A 20,129-nucleotide genomic window follows, 5' to 3' on the forward strand; every position below is an offset into this window, starting at 1 on the left:
TAGTGTAATTCTACTCTTTTATTGTAGCTAATGTAAACAAAATCACTCACCAGGAACAGGAGCTTCCAAAATAATTGGCAGCAGTATCTATAGTCTAGACAGATGTCCTAAAGATAGCTACATAAATTCTTGTCTTCAAAGACCATTTTTTACAATCAGCAAAACAGCACTCATTGGCAGGATGGGAGAGAAAGAAGATTGTCTGCTGGTGGAGTGGGAATGTCACTGGGCTAGTAGTCTGCAAGTCCAAGCTAGAGTTCTGGAGAAACCAGTTAGAACTCCACCTAGTGGAATTCAAATTCACTGCTGAATCATTTTGAATGCTACTTCCAGCAAATGGTGGCCACACCGCGAAGTATTGTTTTCAGGCTATTGCACCAATATTCTCTCAGGAAGGAAATCTGCTATCCTGTCTACACATGACTCCATAGTCAAGGACAATTTGGAACAAGTAACGAGAAGTGACCCACATTTCATGAATAATAAAACCATTTGACAAGCCTGGGTTGGGCTGAATTGCAACACTACTTATACATCCACCATCGTTCCCTGTCTTTCAGAGAGTAAGCAGCAGCTTGCTGCAAACAAGGGAACTATCTTCACTGTCACAGTCTCGGACAGGATCAGAAGGAAGAGAATGTTGAATCGCACGTGGGACAGAATTGGTTTTGATTTGGTGAGACTGATAACATCCAACCTTCAGCCAACGTTCCTCAGAGACAAGAAGATGACTGCAGTCGCTGGCATAGGAGCTCCCTTGTTAGGATCAGGCAGTGAGCTGGCCGAGAGGCTGCACTTGGGGTGAGGGGAAAGGTCCAGACAATCAGAATCTGAATGTGGGTTCAGCTCCTCCCTCTGAACTAGACCCATTGCTACACTATTGTACAGATATCTACTTTTAGCCCAACCCCATAATTATCACGTGCATGTCTGACCATGGCAGCAGTCCAACAGTCTGAAGTTCAATCACCACCTCATTTTCTTGCCAGCTCGTAATTGGCCACAAACCAATCGCAGGTCTCCTTGACAGCTGAAACAAATGAAAACTTATCCTTTTAGTTTTAGAAAGTATTTCATTTTTTTTTGTGCTTTTTACAGTAATCTATCAGCTGGTAAAATGACATCAGGAAAAGAAAACGTGCACAATCCAAAATGAGCGGGGAAATTGTGCCATGACACGAACATAGAACATTACAGCATAGTACAGGCCCTTGATGTTGTGCTGACCTGTCATACCGATCTGAAGTCCATCTAACCTACACTATTCCATGTGCTTGTCCAATGATGACTTAAATGTACTTAAAGTTGGCAAATCTACTACCGTTGCAGGCAAAGCGTTCCATTCCCCTACTACTCTGAGTAAAGAAACTACCTCTGACATCTGTCCTATATCTTTCACCCCTCAATTTAAAGCTATGCCCCCTTGTGCTCACCGTCACCATCCTAGGAGAAAGGCTCTCCCTATCCAAGCCTCTGATTATTTTATATGTTTCAATTAAGTCACCTCTCAACTTCTTCTCTCGCATGAAAACAGCCTCAAGTCCCTCAGCTTTTCCTCATAAGACCTTCCCTCCGTACCAGGCAACATCCTAGTAAATCTCCTCTGCACCCTTCCCAAAGCTTCCACATCCTTCTTATAATGCGGTGACCAGAACTGTACACAATACTCCAAGTGCAGCCGCACCAGAGTTTTGTACAGCTTCAGCATAACCTCTTGACTGGATTAGTGAACTGATCCAGCAGTAATAGGGAAACACAGGCTTGAATCCTCCTACAGCAGCTTCTGGAATTGAAAGCTAGTCTCTGTAATGTTGACTACGAAACTACCAGATTAGCAGAAAAACCCATCTGGTTCACTAATGTCATTTAGGGAAAGAAATATCCCATCCTTACCTGATCTGGCCGACATGTGACTCCGGACCCACAGTGATACACTTCACTTTGCAAGTTCCCTCGACTAGATTCAAACTACTCAGTTGTTTAAAGTGGCAGCACACCATGCCCTCTAAGGGGGAATGAAGAATAGGTGATAACAATGAGCCACATTGTTATGGGTCTGAAGTCACATGTAAAGATGGCAGCACACTGACCTGGTTTTTCCTTTCATGACAATGGAGCCAAAGCCAATTAAAAACATTCTCTGCCAACATCCCCAACCAGCCAGGAAGACATCAGCAAAGTCATCGAGGGCCGAAGGGCCTGTTCTGCGCTGTATTGTTCTATGTTAGTCCATTATACAGTATGACCATTGCTGAATTCCACAGCATCAATAACCATTACAGAGGTCAACACTGGCCAGAAACTAAAATGGGCCAATCATATAGCCACTATTTATAACCGCATGAATTCTGCTGAAAATAACTCACCCCCTGACTTGCCAACACCTGTCCACTATCCACAAGGCACTAGTTAGGAGGGTGATCTCACTTGGTCAATACCGATTTGACCGCCATAAATGCAGCAGTGTGAACTACAAAATGCACTGCAGCAACTCATCCAGGCTCCTTCGACAGCACATTTTAAAACCCACGACCTCCAACTTATAGAAGGACAAAGGCAGCAGCAACATTGGAACACAACCTCCAAGCTACTCACCATCCTGCCCTGGAAATATATCACCTTTTCTCCAATGTTGCTGGTCAAAGTCCTCAAACTCCTATGAGTCGACTTAAATCCCAGAGACTACGGTAGTTCATGGTGGTAGCTCACCACCACTTTCTCAGAGGCAATTAGGGACAGTTAATAGATAGCCAGCAAGATTCACATTCCACAAAATTGATAAACCGAAATGCAGAAAATATAAAGAGTGCTGGAGGTAAACACTGCTTTACTGTAACTTTTGAGTTTGTAGTAGTGAAGTGAATGGAAGACAAACATGCTGAAGACATCGAGACTCACCTTGGCTGAAGGGGGTAAATTTGAAGTCTGGCAGGTATTTCCTCAACTTGCAGTTACTTGCTGTCTTCTTGTACTGCCCATCAGATTTGCTGGTGTCAAACTTGATATTCATAATTAAGGAAAAGAGAGAAGGCACACGGGATGACCTTGGCTGCCTGAAGATTGAATTGCTAGCTAAGCATGGATTAACATTCCCCTCCACAGTACAGATTATTGAGCTCAATGCACCCGTGAATACCTTGCCTGTAATCCTACAGTGTGAATGCAGCAAATTGTCACACTATAGAATGGATGTGACAGGTGAGGCTCAGTCCCATGTAGGACTCCACTCATTACCAACCTCACAGGAATTGAGGGTTAACCTCTCAGACAACTATGCTGAACAATACCCAAAAAATGTAGGAGCAAAACAGATTGGTCAGGACTTTTAAACTCCAAGTTGGCAAGTAATGTTGCAGATGTATAAAACTTTAGTTAGGCTATATTTTGGAGTATTGTACGCAGCTCTGGTTGCCACACTGTAGGAAGGCTTTGGAGAGGTTGCAAAAAAGGTTGAGCAGGATGTCACCTGGATTGGAGAGTATTACCTAGAAGGAGAGGTTGAACAAACTTGGGTTGTTTTTGCTAGAGCATTTGGAGGCTGAGGAGCGATCTGATGGAAGTGTATAAAATTGAGAGGCTTGGATAGAACATAGAAAAGTACAGCACAGTACAGGCCCTTCGGCCCACGATGTTGTGCCGTGGAATAATCATAATCCAAAAGTAAAATAACCCAACCTACATTCCCCTCAATTCACTGCTGTCCATGTGCATGTCCAACAGTCGCTTAAATGTCACTAATGACTCCGCTTCCACGACTACCACTGGCAAACTATTCCATGCGCTCACAACTGTCTGGGTGAAGAACCTCCCTCTGACATCTCTATACCTTCCTCCTAACACCTTAAAACTATGACCCCTCGTGGCAGTCAATCCTGCCCTGGGGAAAAGTCTCTGGCTATCGAATCGTCAGAGTCTTTTTCCAGGTGTAGAAATGTCAAATACAAGGGGGCATAGATTTAAAGTAAGAGGGGGAAAAGTTTAAAGGAAATATGCAAGGCAAGTTGTTTTACCCAGAGGGTGGTAAGATGCCCGAAATGCGCTGCCAGGGGATACGGTAGAATCAGATATGACAGCAACATTTAAGAGGCATTGAGACAGACACATGGACAGGTAGGAAGTAGAGGGATACATGTCATATATGGGCAGATGGGATTAGTTTAGAATGGCATCATGGTTAGCACAGAGATGGTGGCTGAAGGGTCTGTACCTGTGCTGTATTGTTCTATGTTTAGAAGGAGCAGAAGTTGGCCAATTGATTCTGTGCCACCATTCAATAAAATCATGACTGATCTGATAATCCTCCACTCCACTTTCCCACCTTTTCCCTACAGCTCAATTCCATTATTGATTAAAAATGTCTATCTCAACCCTGAATATTCTTAGGACATCCACGAGCAAAGCCACAGAGACCATTAAATTGTCTTGAGTGGTACAGAACTTCAACATAGCTGAAGAGAGCACTGTCGTTAATGCGTTTCAGTCTGGGACTTAAATCGGACAAACACTGGAGTATCAGGTGACCATAACGACACTCCAGGGCAAAAAGGACACTGAATAATTCGCAATATAACAAAGTGTGGAGCTGGATGAACACAACAGGCCAAGCAGCATCTCAGGAGCACAAAAGCTGACGTTTCGGGCCTAGACCCTTCATCAGCCCGAAACGTCAGCTTTTGTGCTCCTGAGATGCTGCTTGGCCTGCTGTGTTCACCCAGCTTCACACTTTGTTATCTTGGATTCTCCAGCATCTGCAGTTCCCATTATCTCTGAATAATTCGCAAGTTGCCTCGACTGACTGAGGTAATATTATGGAGAAACCAATGGGGAACTATTAGCTTCCCAAGGCCTCAGAGCAATTCAAAAAGGCACAAGACCTTAAGGCATTCTGTTTATTTGCACAGAACAGATCCCTGTTATGAGGCAGATTACCAACTCAAATGATTTTCTTACATAGCTTGTTTCTGAATCTATTGCACAGAGGGTTGTTCAGCAAGTGCTGCCCAACTGCAGATCACATATAAAGGTAGACATTTGTTTTGTGTATGGTGAATAAGTTGAATAGTGTTCACCCAGTTCAAGGAAGACACTCAAGTGAGAGGAGGACAAGGGGAGTGTTTGAACTACTCTCTGAAGGCCTCCCTCAAGAAATACAACAGAGATCAACCCTCATTCAGAAGAAACCAACTTGGGGAAAACTTCTGTCTGAGGGATGGAATTCTTTGAGCACACTCACTGGCAAGAGGCGGTACAGAAAAGGAACTGGAGAAAGGAATGTCAGCAAACAGGCCAAGATCAAATTTCACCTCCTGGAAACCTGTCAGACGTTTTGGGAATTATTGGGATTGTATATTGTTGATGTGGCTCCAGGATCGGGCTCATTGTCCAATCGAAGATCCACAGAACACAAAAGTCAGATAGAATTCCCTAGGTGGATAAATCATATTTTGTTGTTTTATAGTTTGAAAAAAGTGTCCTTTCACTGAAACGTAAAGACACAAAGCTGCAGTTCCATGTTCAGCAATTTATAGCACAAAACCCATGAAGATAAGACAAATTAAAACAAACTATTTACATAATTTAAGGATTTTGGAATGCCCAACAACATACGATGCCATAATCCCCAAAACACACCTTTAATGCACTTACACCTGAGAGAAATCCCTTCCCATTCAAATTTTTAAGGCTTCAGTTCCCTGAGGTTTAAACGTGTGGTCTCAAGAATCTGACAGTGTCTTCCTGGAACCTTCATGCAACTGAGCTTAAACTTTCTCAGCTTCAACTAACCCCTTTGCAGTTTTAACTTTTGGTCCAGAACCTTTTGACTGACATTGTCTATATGGACTTCAACAAGGCTCTGCATGGTAAACTGGACAGCAAGGTTAGATCACATGGAATCCAGGGAGAGCTAGCCCGGCGACAAATTTGGTTTGAAGTTAGGAGACAGAGGTGGCAGTGGAAGGCTGTTTTTCGAACTGGAGGCCTGTGACCAGTGGTATGCTGCAAAGATTGATGCACGGTACGCTGCTTTTTGTCATTTATATAAATGATCTGCGTATAAATATAGGAGAGATGGTTTGAAAGTTTGCAGATGAGGGGCAACTTTTTCATACAGAGGGTAGTGTATGTATGGAATAAGCTGCCAGAGGTGGTGGTGAAGGTGTGCACAATTATAACATTTAAAAGACATCTGGATGGGTACCTGAATAGGAAAGGTTTAGAGGGAAATGGGCCAAATGCCAGCAAATGGGACTCATACAGTTTGGGAATCCTGGTCGGTTGGACCGAAGGGTCTGTTTCCTTGCTGTGAGACTATAAAAAATACTCGAGAACGAGTAACTGCCAACAATAATGTCTGTACAAACAACGAAAATTTTGAAGCAAAAGCTGTGTTCTGTCCAATTATAAAAATATTGACATTAGTGTGGGGCAGAACAGGCTATTTGACCAACACGCAAAGTCCATCCAATCAACAAATTAAGTCTTACTTTCCAACTGGTGGAGTGAAACTAAGGCACAACAAGAGTTAATGTGTCAATTGGTTAATAGTGAGAGTGTGGAGTTGGGCAAACTCTGAGACACAGACACACAAACACAATGAAGGATCACTATCAGCAGCTCAAGGCCACATTGATCCAGTGAGGATGGTCCTGGACCTGGGATGCTCTCAGTGGGTGTAATATAGGCCGTTGTACGTGAAGGATACAATGACTTCCCCCTTGAAGTCCATAGCTGCCACGATGCACTCTGCTGCCTCTTTTATGGACACTTCATCTTCCTCACCCACTGCAGATGGAAACACAGCAACAGGGCTCAGAAAAACCTGAATTAACCAGTATTCAAATACCTGTTCTCACCCATAACCAACCTCTTCACAAACTCCCCCTGTAGGAAGACAACGGGCTCCTTGGAGAAGGTCCTCACCAGAATCAGGAGCAAACAAGATGTAGAGCTGGATGAACACAGTAGACCAAGCAGCATCAGAGGAGCAGGAAAGCTGACGTTTTGGGCCTAGACCCTTCTTCAGAAACTGGGGAGGGGAAGGGGATTCTGAAATAAATAGGGAGAGGGGGGAGGCGGATAGAAGATGGATAGAGGAGAAGATAGGTGGAGTGGAGACAGACAGGTCAAAGAGGCGGAGATGGAGTCAGTAAAGGTGAGGGTAGGTGGGGAGTTAGGGAGGGGATAGGTCAGTACAGGGAGGACGGACAGGTCAAGGGGATGGGATGAGGCTAGTAGGTAGGAGATGGGGGTGGGAATTGAGGTGGGGGGGATAGGTGGGAGGAAGGACAGGTTAGGGAGGCGGGGACGAGCTGGGCTGGTTTTGCGATGCAGTACGGGGAGGGGAGATTTTGAAGCTGGTGAAGTCCACGTTGATATCATCGAGCTGCAGGGTTCCCAAGCAGAATATGAGTTGCTGTTCTCGCAACCTTCGGGTGGCATCGTTGTGCACTGCAGGAGGCCCAGGACAGACATGTCGTTCAAGGAGTGGGAGGGTAAGTTGAAATGGTTTGTGACTGGGGGTTCTGTGCGAACTGAGTGTAGGTGTTCCGCAAAGCGGTCCCAAGTCTCCACTTGGTTTCCCCGATATAGAGGATGCCACAACGGGAACAGTGGATACAGTCTCCCACATTGGCAGATGTGCAGGTGAACATCTGCTTGATGTGGAAAGTCTTCTTGGGGCCTCGGATTGGGGTGAGGGGGGAGGTGTAGGAGCAGATGTAACACTTCCTGCAGTTGCAGGGAAAAGTGCCGGGTCTGGTGGGGCTGGAGGGGAGTGTGGAGCGGACAAGGGAGTCACTGAGAGATTGGTCCCTTCTATCCGCCTCCCCCTCTCTCCCTATTTATTTCAGAATCCCCTTCCCCTCCCCCAATTTCTGAAGAAGGGTTGAGGCCCGAAATGTCAGCTTTCCTGCTCCTCTGATGCTGCTTGGCCTGCTGTGTTCATCCAGCTCTACACCTTGTTATCTCAGATTCTCCGGCATCTGCAGTACCTACTATCTCAGAATCAGAAAAACACAGCTTTCCCCTTCCAGTTTCAGCAAAATTCAGAAACTGCATCAGTTAAATTGAGTAAAGCTCTCTCTACTCTTTCAAACTGAAAGTAAACCTTGCTGTATATTGCCCCATTAACCACTCCCAGCACAGGGACAACATGGGCTTACATGCAGAATAAAATTCCCTCTGCACTATCCCCAAACACTCCCAGGACAGACACAGCCTGGGGTTAGATACTAAGTGAAGCTTCCTCTACACTGTCCCATATCAAAGACTTCAAGGGCAGGGACAGCTCAGGATTAGACAGAGTAAAGCTTTCTCTGCACTGTCCCCAAACACACCCAGGACAGGGATGGCATGGTGTTAGATACAGAGTAAAATTCCCTCTTATAGTGTCGCCATGAAACACTCCCAGTACAGTAACAGCACAGGGTTACACACAGAATAACATCTCTACATTTCCCCATTAAACCTAGGACCGCATGCGGCTCAATATAAAGCATAGCTCCCTCTACACTGTTCCCATCAAACACAATGAGGACAGGGACAACATGGGGTTAGATCCAGCATAAAGCTTTCTCCACACTTCCCATCAAACACTCACAGAACAGGGATAGCATGGGGTTAGATAGAGTAAAGGTCCCTCTACACTGTCCCCATCAAACACTCCCAGAACAGGGACTGCATGGAGTTACAGAGTAAAGCTCTCATCTATCTAAACTGCAACGGATACAGGCCCAACTTCTCCAAACTTTTCCAGATAGAAATCTGCATTTGAATGGCACCCCTGACAAGTCATTGACAGAAGCGCAATCACACAAACAAATCATTCATACCTGACAGAATGATGGGCTCAATCTCATCATACTCTCTCAAAACCCAAAGGAAGAGACGGGCCAAATCCTGGAAAATGCAAATTTTGTTATCAAGTCCATTCATGAAGCTCAAATACCTCACCCTATTTTAATGCAGTTCTCTGTTTACGTACATGTCATATACTGAGGACACAGTGGTGATGGGATGGTGAGGTTCGGGAACCTCGTGCTTCCTAGTTGAGAGAGAAGACCAGGCAGACCCAGCATCAATGCAGACTCTCAAAGGGACCTATCAATCCCACTGGGCAGATATAGATTGCTTCAACCCCACTCAGTTTTGTAATCGATTTCCTCACCTCAGACAGGCGTCTCCACACAACTCAGCACACAGTTGGCTGAGTATTTCTTTTGTGGTAATCCCCTCCTGCTGCACCACTTGTGGATGGGGAGAGATACAGAAGATCCCTGTGATCTACAGATCTGGTTTCAATCACTCAAGGGGCTCAGTGAGGAATTTTCATTTCTGTGGAATTCACGAGCCCAGAGTGTCCTGGATGTTGGGACATTGAGTAAACGTAAGAAGGAGACAGACAGATTTTTAATTAGTAACGGGTTGAAGGGTTACAGAGAGTGGGCTGGAAAGTGGAGCTGAGGCCGAGACGAGATCGGTCATGATTGTACTAAGTGGCAAAGTAGGCTCCTAGCTTTTGTGTTCAGGGAGGGGCCACGGAGGTAGATGGAGGATCCAGCCCGGCTACTACCTGAAGGTACCCAGTGAGTAGCCAGGCTGGAGTTGGACACGAGAGGCCCAGCTAACAACTAGCCAAGCTCCAGCTCTCTCCAAGATCTGTTCAGAGGGTCAGATGTGCATGATGGAAATGGACCCTGTTTGGCCCGGTAACCTACCAGAGAGTATATAAACTGCCTCTTGGGTTTGCCTGATCCCCAGACTTCCAGCACTGTGCCATTTCCTGCAGGAAGGAACCGACAAGAGGTCAGTAATTTGGCTCTAACATTGCTCAGTAGGACTGCAGTGCCTTCTGATCAAACAAACAGGAAATTGACTCACTTCTCACACCCACCTCCGCGCACCCCTGCTCATTCCGTAAACTGATCCAGCCCCATAACACTCAGAAACCCTCACTCTCCTCCAGGAGACTGAACCTCGGTTACATTGCACAAGTTTGGTTTCTTTACTCAAAGGGGAACGCACTTTTATTGGAAGCCACCCGGAGGAGAGCCAGCCAGCTCATTTCTGGGATGGTGATGGTGGGGGCGGGGAGGGATTTATGGGGGAAAAAGTTGAGTAGATTGCCAGGGGGAGTTGATGGCCTAGTGGTATTATTGCTGGACTATTAATCCAGCAATCCAGATAATGTTCTGGGGACCGGAGTTTGAATCCCCCCATGGCAGATTGTGGAAGTTAAATTCAATAAAAATCTAGAATTAAGGGTCCAATGATGACCACGAGTCCACTGTTGACTGTCAAGGGGGAAAAAAAGCCCACCTGGTTCACTAATGCCCTTTAGGGAAGGAAGCTGCCAGCCTTACCTGGTCTGGCCTACATGTCACTGGCCTCTTACCTGCCCTCTGGGCAATTAGAGATAAGCCAAAACCGCTGGCTTAACCAGCGATGCATTAATCCTATGAATGAATTGAAAAAAAATACCCATCAGAATTTAGAGGAATGGGGCGCCGTCAGGAGGTCCCCAGGCACCTGGATGATGGATGTTCAGGAGTATTCCCACTCCCCAACCATGGCACAACAAAAGTGTCACTGTTTAAGAAGGAGTCACCTATCTGAGACAGGTGGAGGCGAGGAAGAATTTCTTCTCTGAGGCTCGTGAATTTGGATTTTTTTTTAAACCACAGAGGGTGATGGAAGCTGGATCACCAAATAGAAACCAATACTGAGTGAGACAGATTATCAATCGACAAAGAGATCTAGGTTTAGAGAATCACGCAGAAGAATGGAGTCAAAGCCACAGCCAGATCAGCCATGATCTTATTCGACGGCAGAGCAGGCATAATAGGCTGAAGAGCCGACTCTTGTTCCTTTTTTCTTGATAATCTCTGATTTTAATTGCTCCACAGCTTCTCATGTCCATCTCTGAAATTGGCCGCCATGCCTTCAGCCCCTCCCTAAACTTCTACAACCGTGGCTGCAAGTGACATAGTTGTTGAAAGCTTTTCCTGTTTGCTAGTCAGAACAGACGCAAGAATGCCAAACATCAGAGGCTGTTGACTAGTTGACTCTGCGTGGGTAAGGCATTCCCATAGAGTGTGCACCAGCTAACTGTTGCCCGTCACGAAGGCATTGTTCATTCCGAAAGTGGGCAATGCCTGGACAGGGTCCAATTGCCTCCAGAGTTTAAGTCCCTGTCTATATATGCACCTTATTTCTCGTATTATAGAAAGATTTAAAAAAGACCAGAGGCAACTATTTTTACAGAGTCATTCGTTTGTGGAACGAACTTCCAGAGGAAGTGCTGGATGCGGGTAGTCACAATGTTTAAAACGTTTGGGTGGGTACATGAATAAGAAAGTTTTGGAGGGATATGGGCCAAATGCAGACAGGTGGGACTGGTTTAGTTTGGAATTATGATTGGCACGGACTGTTTGGACCAAAAGATCTGTTTCCATGCTGTGTGTAAATTATATCCACATGGGTTTTGTCACTCGTAGCGTTCAAAGTCTGATTAAAAATGATTTCAGGAGATCACAGGAAACTGGCCGTACAGAGGAATGTGTTAAAATCTAACTGGTCATTCAACAAACAAAAGAAAACCAACAAACAATGAGAGACTCAACTCTGCGCCAGATACGTCTTGTGAATCAATCCAGGCAGAACGTGACCGTCCTCGATATTAAAATTGTCGAACTTTCCGAAAACGTTGGTGGGGATCACGGAAGTGAACATACGCCCATGTTGCTCAGAGTAGGCACTGCAACAGAGATGGTGCAGAGTCAGCAGCTAACTACACCGGAGATAGGGTAACCCCAGATCTGCTGGGGCAACACAATCTGGTCCAGTAGGCAAAGAGATGAGAGAAAGAAAAATGTGGGAACTAGAGGACAAGACTCTATTTAGGATGCTTACCGGTTCTGCACATCAATCATTCGCTTTGCATATGAATATCCAAAGTTTGAACGGTGTGGGGGACCATTGTGGATCTACAAGGGAGAAAGGGAGTTTTTAAAAATTATTAATTTATACCATCCATTCAGTTCCAAATCCCGGATGGTAATGTCAACAGGATTCTCTCCGTAACTGGATGTCAGCTAGCTTTAGACTGCCTCACCGGGAGCTGGAACAGTGACTGGCCACCAGCTGGTGTCCAAATGCAGCTTTGAAATTGGCCAAGAGCCAGGATGGAGTTACAGAACCTCACTCGGAGGGCCAGAAGTAGGCCCTTCAGTCCATCGAGTCTGAGACTGGCCTTTGAAGTAGCTATCCAGGTAACACAACACTCTGCACCTGCCAAAACTGCTCTTTCTCTAGAACCCTGCAAAGATTAATCCAATTCCTTTTGGAAAAGTTATTACTGACATCCCCTTTCACCTCCTTTTGAAGCAGAGCATTCCAAATCATCTTGCAAAACCTCTTCCCAGCTCCTCACTGTCTCTCGTACCAATGTCTGTATCCCCTCTGGTCACTGAAACAACCTCTCCTTAGTGACTGCCAAAATTCTTTATGATTTTCAACAATTCTATTAATCAGGCACTTAGCTTAACAGGACTTGAACTTTGTTGACATTTTGTCTAATCAGCACTCAGCAAAGAAACGTCTAAAAGGTTGGTAGAGGTAGGAGTCCTCACGACATTTAAGCATTATTTCAATGAGCACGTGAAACACCACAGCATACAAGGCTATGGGCCAAGTGATGAGAAACGGGGCTAGAATAGATGGATGTTTGGTGACGGCCTGAACAGACTATTTCTGTGCTGCAAAAACTCTGATGATCAGCACAGCTGCAAGAATACCACCTTTTAAGTAATCTCAACAAGATACACCACTGGAGAAAAGGGTTCGGATTAGTTGGTCAGAAAAACTTCTATTGGCTAATGCATTGCCATGGAGAAAGCAATGGGGATAGGCGACTTTTCTTTAATTATCCAGGAGTTCGAAAAGAAACAGGCTTGAAAGTATTCTTTTTGTTTGGAGAGAACTGGTCCCTGTGATATGAAGGTATTCACGTCAGATAAACATTCAATGCGCCAAGGTCACAGCTTGATAGATCATCTTAAATTGATCATTACTGTAACTACAAGTGCAATTGGGATGGTTGAGCAATTGCTGCCAATACAGGATCTAACTGGAGACGCTTTGTTTTGGCTGGTTGACTACAGTCTCCACTCGGCCAATTACAAACAACAAAGGAACATGCTGTCTGATTCAGTTAGCCACTTGCTGGGATGTCTGATCTCCAGCTCTGGCATCACAGCAGAACTGAAATTCATACATCACTGCAGCTGGTCAGATGGACTGAAGGCCTTTTTTGGAGAGAAGGCACTTCCTGTGGGTGGGAGCACATCAGTGCTGCCCAGTATATGGGACTGTCTGTGTGTGTAAATCTCCAACTCAGGAAAGCCAACTGTACCCTTGATGCAAGGACTGCTCCAGGAGGGGATACTGCGTCACATTATCTGAGATTCCTAATCAAGTTCCTGACAGGACAGATAACTAGACGGGGCTTCCCCTGGGTGGATACAGCTGGAACTTGGCTATCATTGTCTTATGATAAAGAGTCAGCCATTTCAGATGTGATGAAGAAATTTCTCCTCCTAAGGGCCGAGAACTTCTGGAGTTCCCAACTCTGACAGATGTGGATGCTTGGCTGCTAAGTAAATATAAGAATGAGAAGGTTAGGTTTCCTGTTACTAAGGGAATTGGAGAGATGCAGAAATCATGCAGATTGGAATTGAGGAGATCATCCATAATCTTATTGAGTAGCAAAGCAGGTTTGATGGGCCAAACAGCCAGCCGCTCTGTTTGTTTTTACATGAGTACAGAACTGGAAAAGGTTCCTGGTCTACCCTTTTCACCACTTTCCTGGAGTCTCTACTGCTCTTATCTGGATTGATCACTGTCATGAGCCTTTATTTTTCACACTTTCAACTGATCTTTATATTTAAGCCTTTTATCCCAGGCATGACATTTGATATAGTGGGTGTGTAAAGTGGGGGACAGCGGAGGGTGGAGGAGCGTCGGGGAGAAGGAATCTCACCATTGTTTCGTCAATAGGATAGCTGGTCTTGTCTGGGAAGATGCAGGTCGAGAGGCAGGAAACAACCTTTGTAACTCCGTGCAGATGAGCAGAGTGTAGCACATTGTCATTAATATGAACATTATTCCTCTGGGAAAAACAAAACAGAAAAAAATCAGTTGCAGGAGACAGTCAGCAACTGTGATCTGACTGTCTGAACCCCCACCTCTCCCTCCGACTGTATCCTGATCCAACCATTTCTCAACTCCCAGCAATTTCAGTGTCTCAGAAGGTGCTTTTTCCTTTTCTGAAGGAAATCTTGGAGAGAGAGCAGGAGCTGTTTTCTTCTTCATAGGAGAAATGCTTCCACTGTATTGCAGGAGCCAATCAAGGAGTTGTTCCTATGCTGAATACTTCTGAATGCACTACTGGTCCCGGTTGAAAAACCAGTCAAACGTCTGTCACTGAACAAAACTGGTCCTGAACACCATTCAATGCTTAAAATAAAAAATCATATTGCATCTGCTTCTTTTGCCATCAACATTAAAACTGGTCGACCCGGTTGGCAACTTCTTAGCTGGTTAGTGTCCATAAAGTGAAATGTTTTCTATCAGAACCCCTCCTAATTTTAAACAGCTCTTTCAAATCCCTCCTTAGCCTTCTAGAGGCACAACAGGAATGGCCTCAGGCTTTTTCAGTCTTCTCAGGTAACTAGTGCCTTACTGCTGGGAGCCGGAATTCTAATTGATACATTCGCCACCTTCACATCCTCCCTAACAACTGGAGTCAAAAACAAGTCATGCCCAGGCGACTGTGTTACCCTGACACTCCTGTGGTCAGACGCAGTGCTAGGACAAAGCTGTTTAACGCACCATCACTCACCCAGAAATCCAGGTTGTATTTCATGTTCCGGAACAGTCCGCCCACCATAGCTGCCAGGTGAATGACATGTGTGGGCTGGTATTTATCAAACAGCGCACTGGTTTCCGCAGCATTTCTGAGGGAAAGACAAAAGACTTTACATTTCTAGAATGAATCTCACTATCGCTGGATTTTCTGTGCTTTGTGTGACGTGGATGTTGCTGGCTGGGCCAGTATTTATTGACTGTCCCCAACTGCCCTAGAGGAGGTGTGGTGAGCTGCCTTCTTGAACCACTACAAGCCATTTAGTGTAGTTAAGGAGGGATTTTGTCCCAGTAACACTGAAGGTGATTTATTTCCAAGTCAGGATGGTGAATGGCTTGCAGGGGAACTTGAAAGTGTTGATGTTCCCATGCATCTGCTGTCCTTGTCCTTTTGGATGGTAGAGGGGTCCCTAATGTTCAGATCCTTTAATTTAGAAAGCTGCCTAAGAATGAACTATCCTCCAACAGGGAGAAAAGTTGAAATGGTGAGAGGTGAAGGAGAGATGAAAATGAATGAGTAAAGACTGATATCATCAGCCCAACTCCCCCATAACACGGACTCACGTTAAATCAGCATCCTTTGAAGATAGGAAGATCCACTCCTCATCTGCTTGGCCCTCCCCCTCTTTCACCAACTGCTCAATGGCTTTGCCAACCAGTCCCGAGCCTCCGGTCACCAGGATCCTCTTGCTTTTCATTCTCATCCTCTCACCATCTGCCATCTCTATGATTCAGAAACAGACAGCCTGATCTCAGTCGCACTTAGAACACATTTGCTACCCAGAACAGAACTGAAAATGTGCATTACTGCAGCACATCCCAGGTATCTTTACAGGCAAAGTGTAGTCATTGTTTGAAATAGTGTCAGGAATAATGCATAACTTTAAAATAATTGAAATTTGAGTTAAGGTGGTGACCTGGTTTCATTCACGTTTGTTATAGCTGTTCTCGTAAGGTTGATGTCAGGATGCTTGGAGGCCTTGTATGCGTTTTTCAGTTTTTTAATAATTTTTGCATTTTTAGAAAATTTTTAATGACCCGAGAAGTAGAGAGATGGGGTTTAACAATTCATTGTGTTCAAAAAGATACCGTTGCCCAGCAACAGGGATTCTGAAAGAGACTCCCAGAAGGGAGTCAGTCAGTGGAAATGCATATATACATCCTGAATGCACGTGTCAGATTGTGGAGGCAGGACTGTGAAACACTCTAGGGAGAAATCCCTCAAAGCCAGTTGGAACTGAGTTGAGGGAACTCAAGTTTGCTCCAAAGTTAAAGTAATGTTGAATTTACTTTTAAGTTTGTTCTGGGTCTCTAGGTGTAAGAGATACCAAACGAGTAAAAGCATTTTGTGAACGGGCAGAAATTCACCGAAAGGAAACTGGATGCATCTGTGCTGGCCTGAACAAGCAGCCTTGGTATGGAGATATGGTCACTCTTTCTTAGAGTTTTCATATTTGTAAAGATTTTGTCAGGAATAAAAGAGACAGTGAGAGTCTGGATCATTTTCTGGTGTTTGTGATGAAATCTTTTCAACCTTCTTGCCCAGTGTAACACAGTTCATGCTTTTATTTCATTCAGGTGCTAACAGTACAGTTGTAAATGTCTTCAGTGATTGATCTCCAGAGTCAGCAGAAACACAGTTAGGGCCTGTTAGGTCAGGTAGTACCCTGAGACCTGAATTGTCAGGTATACGCAGATCTGAGATTGTAACGTGTGACAGAACAATGGTAGGCAACATGCGCACTGCAAAATCTCACAAAGAGCAATGTGACAATGAAAATTTATTTTCACACAGTTGGCTGAAGGATAACTATAGATCAGAACAAGGCACATCCACTTTCTACCCCAGAACAGGGAAAAATACAGTCACATTGATACCCTGGGGCAGAAAAGGTCTTCAACAAAGACACAGGTGAAAACTAGACCCTCAAGTGAAAAACAGCAGCTCGCTGATGAGGGGTCTAGGCCCAAAACATCAACTTTTGTGCTCCTGAGATGCTGCTGGGCCTGCTGTGTTCATCCAGCTTCACACTTCGTTATCTTGGATTCTCCAGCATCTGCAGTTCCCATTATCAATGACCTCCAACAGTTGAGACACTGAGCAACTCCTCCTCCCCCACCTCACAACAGGTGAGACACAGCATCCCCACCCCCCCCCCCCAGACAGGTGAGACACAGGGTCCCCACCCCCCAGACAGGAGACACACAAGGTCCTCAGACAGGTGAGACACAGGGTCCCCACCCCAACCCCCAACTCCCAACTCCCAACCCCCAGACAGGAGACACACAGGGTCTCCACCCCCCCGACAGGTGAGACACAGGGCACACAGTCCCCGACGCCCCACACAAACCACCCTCCTCCGCCAACAGTCAGACATGTATTTCTCTCCGCCCTCCCCTGTCCCTCTCACTTTCACCCCGCAACTTACTCACTTTCTTCCTCTTTCTGGTCTCCAACGTGTCGCCAGGCACTTCCGGGAGCAGAGTCCGCTGCGACTGCGCAGGCGCGGAGCGTGCCGCGGGGCCTGCTGGGAGTTGTAGTCCGCGGGGTTCCCCGTCCCGCCGAGGAGGAGGAGACAGGGAGCGAGCGAGAGAACATTTATCCTTCAGTCGCTGTTTATCCGTGGGACACGATATATCGAGCCCCCAGTAACATGGTACCAGAGGTGGGCCAGTGGTATAACTAACCCTAACCCCCCCCCTGACTGAGGACGAGCGGTTACTCCTCAGGAAGGGGCTCACCTTCGTCCCCCTCCACCGACACATCAACAAATACCGGTCACTCCTGGGCATTGAGCAGCTTACGTCCGCCTCCGCGCCTGCTTCTTCAACCGGGAGCCTAACCCTCCTTCCACTGACCCCTTCACCCGCTTCCAACACAAGTCCTCCTCCTGGACACCACCCCCAGGCCTCCTACCCTCCCTCGACCTCTTCATCTCCAACTGCCGTCGAAACATATAGCGCCTCATCTTCTCCACCCCGGACGCCCACTCCAACCTCTCCCCTGCAGAACGGGCAGCCCTCCGCTCCCACCCCAACCTCACCATCAAACCCGCAGACAAGGGTGGTGCAGTGGTAGTATGGTGCACTGACCTCTACATCGCCGAGGCCAGACGCCAACTCTCCGACACCTCCTCCTACCGCCCCCTCGATCATGACCCCACACCCGAGCACCAAACCATCATCTCCAACACCATTCATCACCTCAGGGGACCTCCCACCCACAGCCTCCAAACCTCATCGTTCCCCAACCCCGCACGGCCTGCTTCTATCTCCTTCCCAAAATGCACAAACCTGCCTGCCCTGGTCGACCTATTGTCTCCGCCTGCTCCTGCCCCACCGGGTTCATCACATCTGGACTCCATTTTATCCCCCTTGGTCCAGGAACTCCCTACCGACGTCCGTGACACCACCTCCTCCAGAACTTCCAATTCCCCAGTCCCCAACACCTCATTTTCACCATGGACATCCACTCCCTGTACACCTGCGTTCCCCATGCAGATGACCTAAAGGCCCTCCGCTTCTTCCTTTCCCACAGACCCGACCAGACCCCTCCACTGACACCCTCATCCGCTTAGCCAAACTAGTCCTCATCCTCGACAACTTCTGTTTTGACTCCTCCCACTTCCTTCAGACAAAGGGGGTGGCCATGGGTACCCACACGAGCCCAAGCTATGCCTGCCTCTTTGTAGGTTATGTGGAACAATCCCTCTTCCATACCTACACAGGCCCCAAACCCCACCCCTTCCTCCGGTACATTGATGACTGTATCGGCGCTGCCTCTTGCTCCCCAGAGGAGCTCGAATAGTTCATCCACTTCACCAACACCTTCCACCCCAACCTTAAGTTCACCTGGACCATCTCTAATACCTCACTCTCCTTCCTGGACCTCTCTGTCTCCATCGCTGGCAACCACTTAGAAACTGATATCCATTTCAAGCCTACTGACTCCCATAGCTACCGAGAATACATCTCCTCCCAACCAATTTCCTGCAAAAATGCCATCCCCTATTCCCAATTCCTTTGTCACTGCCGCATCTGCTCCCCAGATGAGGCATTCCACACCCGCACATCTTAGATGTCCTTATTTTTCAAGGACTGCAAAGTTCCTCCCCAACAACCTCAGTCGTCGAGAACACCCTCGACCGTGTCGCCCCCATATCCCGGAACTCATCCCTCACATCCCCTGCCCATAATAAAAACCAAAACAGAAACACCTCATCCTCACGTACCACCCCACCAACCTCCGGATCCATGCATCATCCTCCGACACTTCCGCCATCTACAATCCGACCCCACCACCAAAGACATTTTTCCCTCCCCACCCTTATCTGCCTTCCAGAGAGACCACTCTCTCCGTGACTCCCTTGTCTGCTCCACACTCCCCTCCAACCCCACCACACCCGGCACTTTTCCCTGCAACCGCAGGAAGTGCGACACCTGCCCCCACACCTCCTCCCTCATTCTCATCCCAGGCCTCAAGAAGATTTTCCACAACAAGCAGATGTTCACCTGCACATCTGCTAAGGTAGTATACTGCATCCACTGTTCCCGTTGTGGCTCCCTGTACATTGGGGAAACCAAGCGGAGGCTTGGGGACCGCTTTGCAGAACTCCTACCATGGGTTCACACTAAACAACTGCACCTCCCAGTTGCGAACCACTTTAACTCCTCCCTCCATTCCTCAGACAACATGTCCATCCTGGGCCTCCTACAGTGCCACAACAATGCCACCCGAAGGTTGCAGGAACAGCAACTCATATTCTGCTTGGGAACCCTGCAGCCCAATGGTATCAATGTGGATTTCACAAGCTTCAAAATCTCCCGTTCCCCCTACCACATCCCAAGACCAGCCCAGCTCGTCCCTGCCTCCCTAACCTGTCCTTCCAACCACCTATCCCCTCCTCCCACCTCAAGCTCCATTTTCATCTCCTACCTACTCACCTCATTCTGCCCCTAGACCTGCCCATCCTCCCTGGACTGACCTATCCACTCCCTACCTCCCCACCTACACTCACCTTTACTGGCTCCATCCCCGCCTCTTTGACCTGTCTGTCACCTCTCCACCGATCTTCTCCTCTATCCATCTTCTATCCACCTCCCCCTCTCTCCCTATTTATTTCAGAGCCCCCTTTCCCTCCCCTATTTCTGAAGAAGGGTCTAGGCCCGAAACGTTAGCTTTCCTGCTCCTCTGTTGCTTCCTGGCC

The 20,129-nt window shown here is 46.8% G+C and overlaps 1 protein-coding gene across 3 annotated transcripts; it reads right to left on the reverse strand.

Moving 5' to 3' along the window:
• On the reverse strand, positions 1 to 18,034 carry gfus.1 (GDP-L-fucose synthase, tandem duplicate 1). 3 transcript variants are annotated; one of them, XM_048521099.2, is made up of 11 exons: positions 18,016 to 18,034; positions 15,487 to 15,646; positions 14,900 to 15,014; positions 14,039 to 14,167; positions 11,911 to 11,984; positions 11,622 to 11,755; positions 9,717 to 9,781; positions 8,832 to 8,898; positions 6,704 to 6,783; positions 2,899 to 2,998; positions 1 to 1,030 (listed from the first exon to the last, which is right to left on the reverse strand). In XM_048521099.2, the coding sequence occupies exons 2-11, from the start codon at positions 15,642 to 15,644 to the stop codon at positions 975 to 977; spliced, it is 978 nt and encodes a 325-aa protein (XP_048377056.1). In that variant the 5' UTR covers positions 15,645 to 15,646; positions 18,016 to 18,034; the 3' UTR covers positions 1 to 974. The 3 variants fall into 3 exon arrangements, with proteins under 3 accessions (XP_048377056.1, XP_048377040.2, XP_048377044.1); XM_048521083.2 differs by lacking the exon at positions 18,016 to 18,034 and adding an exon at positions 17,356 to 17,482; XM_048521087.2 differs by lacking the exon at positions 18,016 to 18,034 and adding an exon at positions 17,352 to 17,437.
• Positions 18,035 to 20,129: the final 2,095 nt, after the last annotated feature.

This window comes from Stegostoma tigrinum, chromosome 2, assembly GCF_030684315.1.
Source record: "Stegostoma tigrinum isolate sSteTig4 chromosome 2, sSteTig4.hap1, whole genome shotgun sequence".
NCBI lineage: Eukaryota > Metazoa > Chordata > Chondrichthyes > Orectolobiformes > Stegostomatidae > Stegostoma > Stegostoma tigrinum.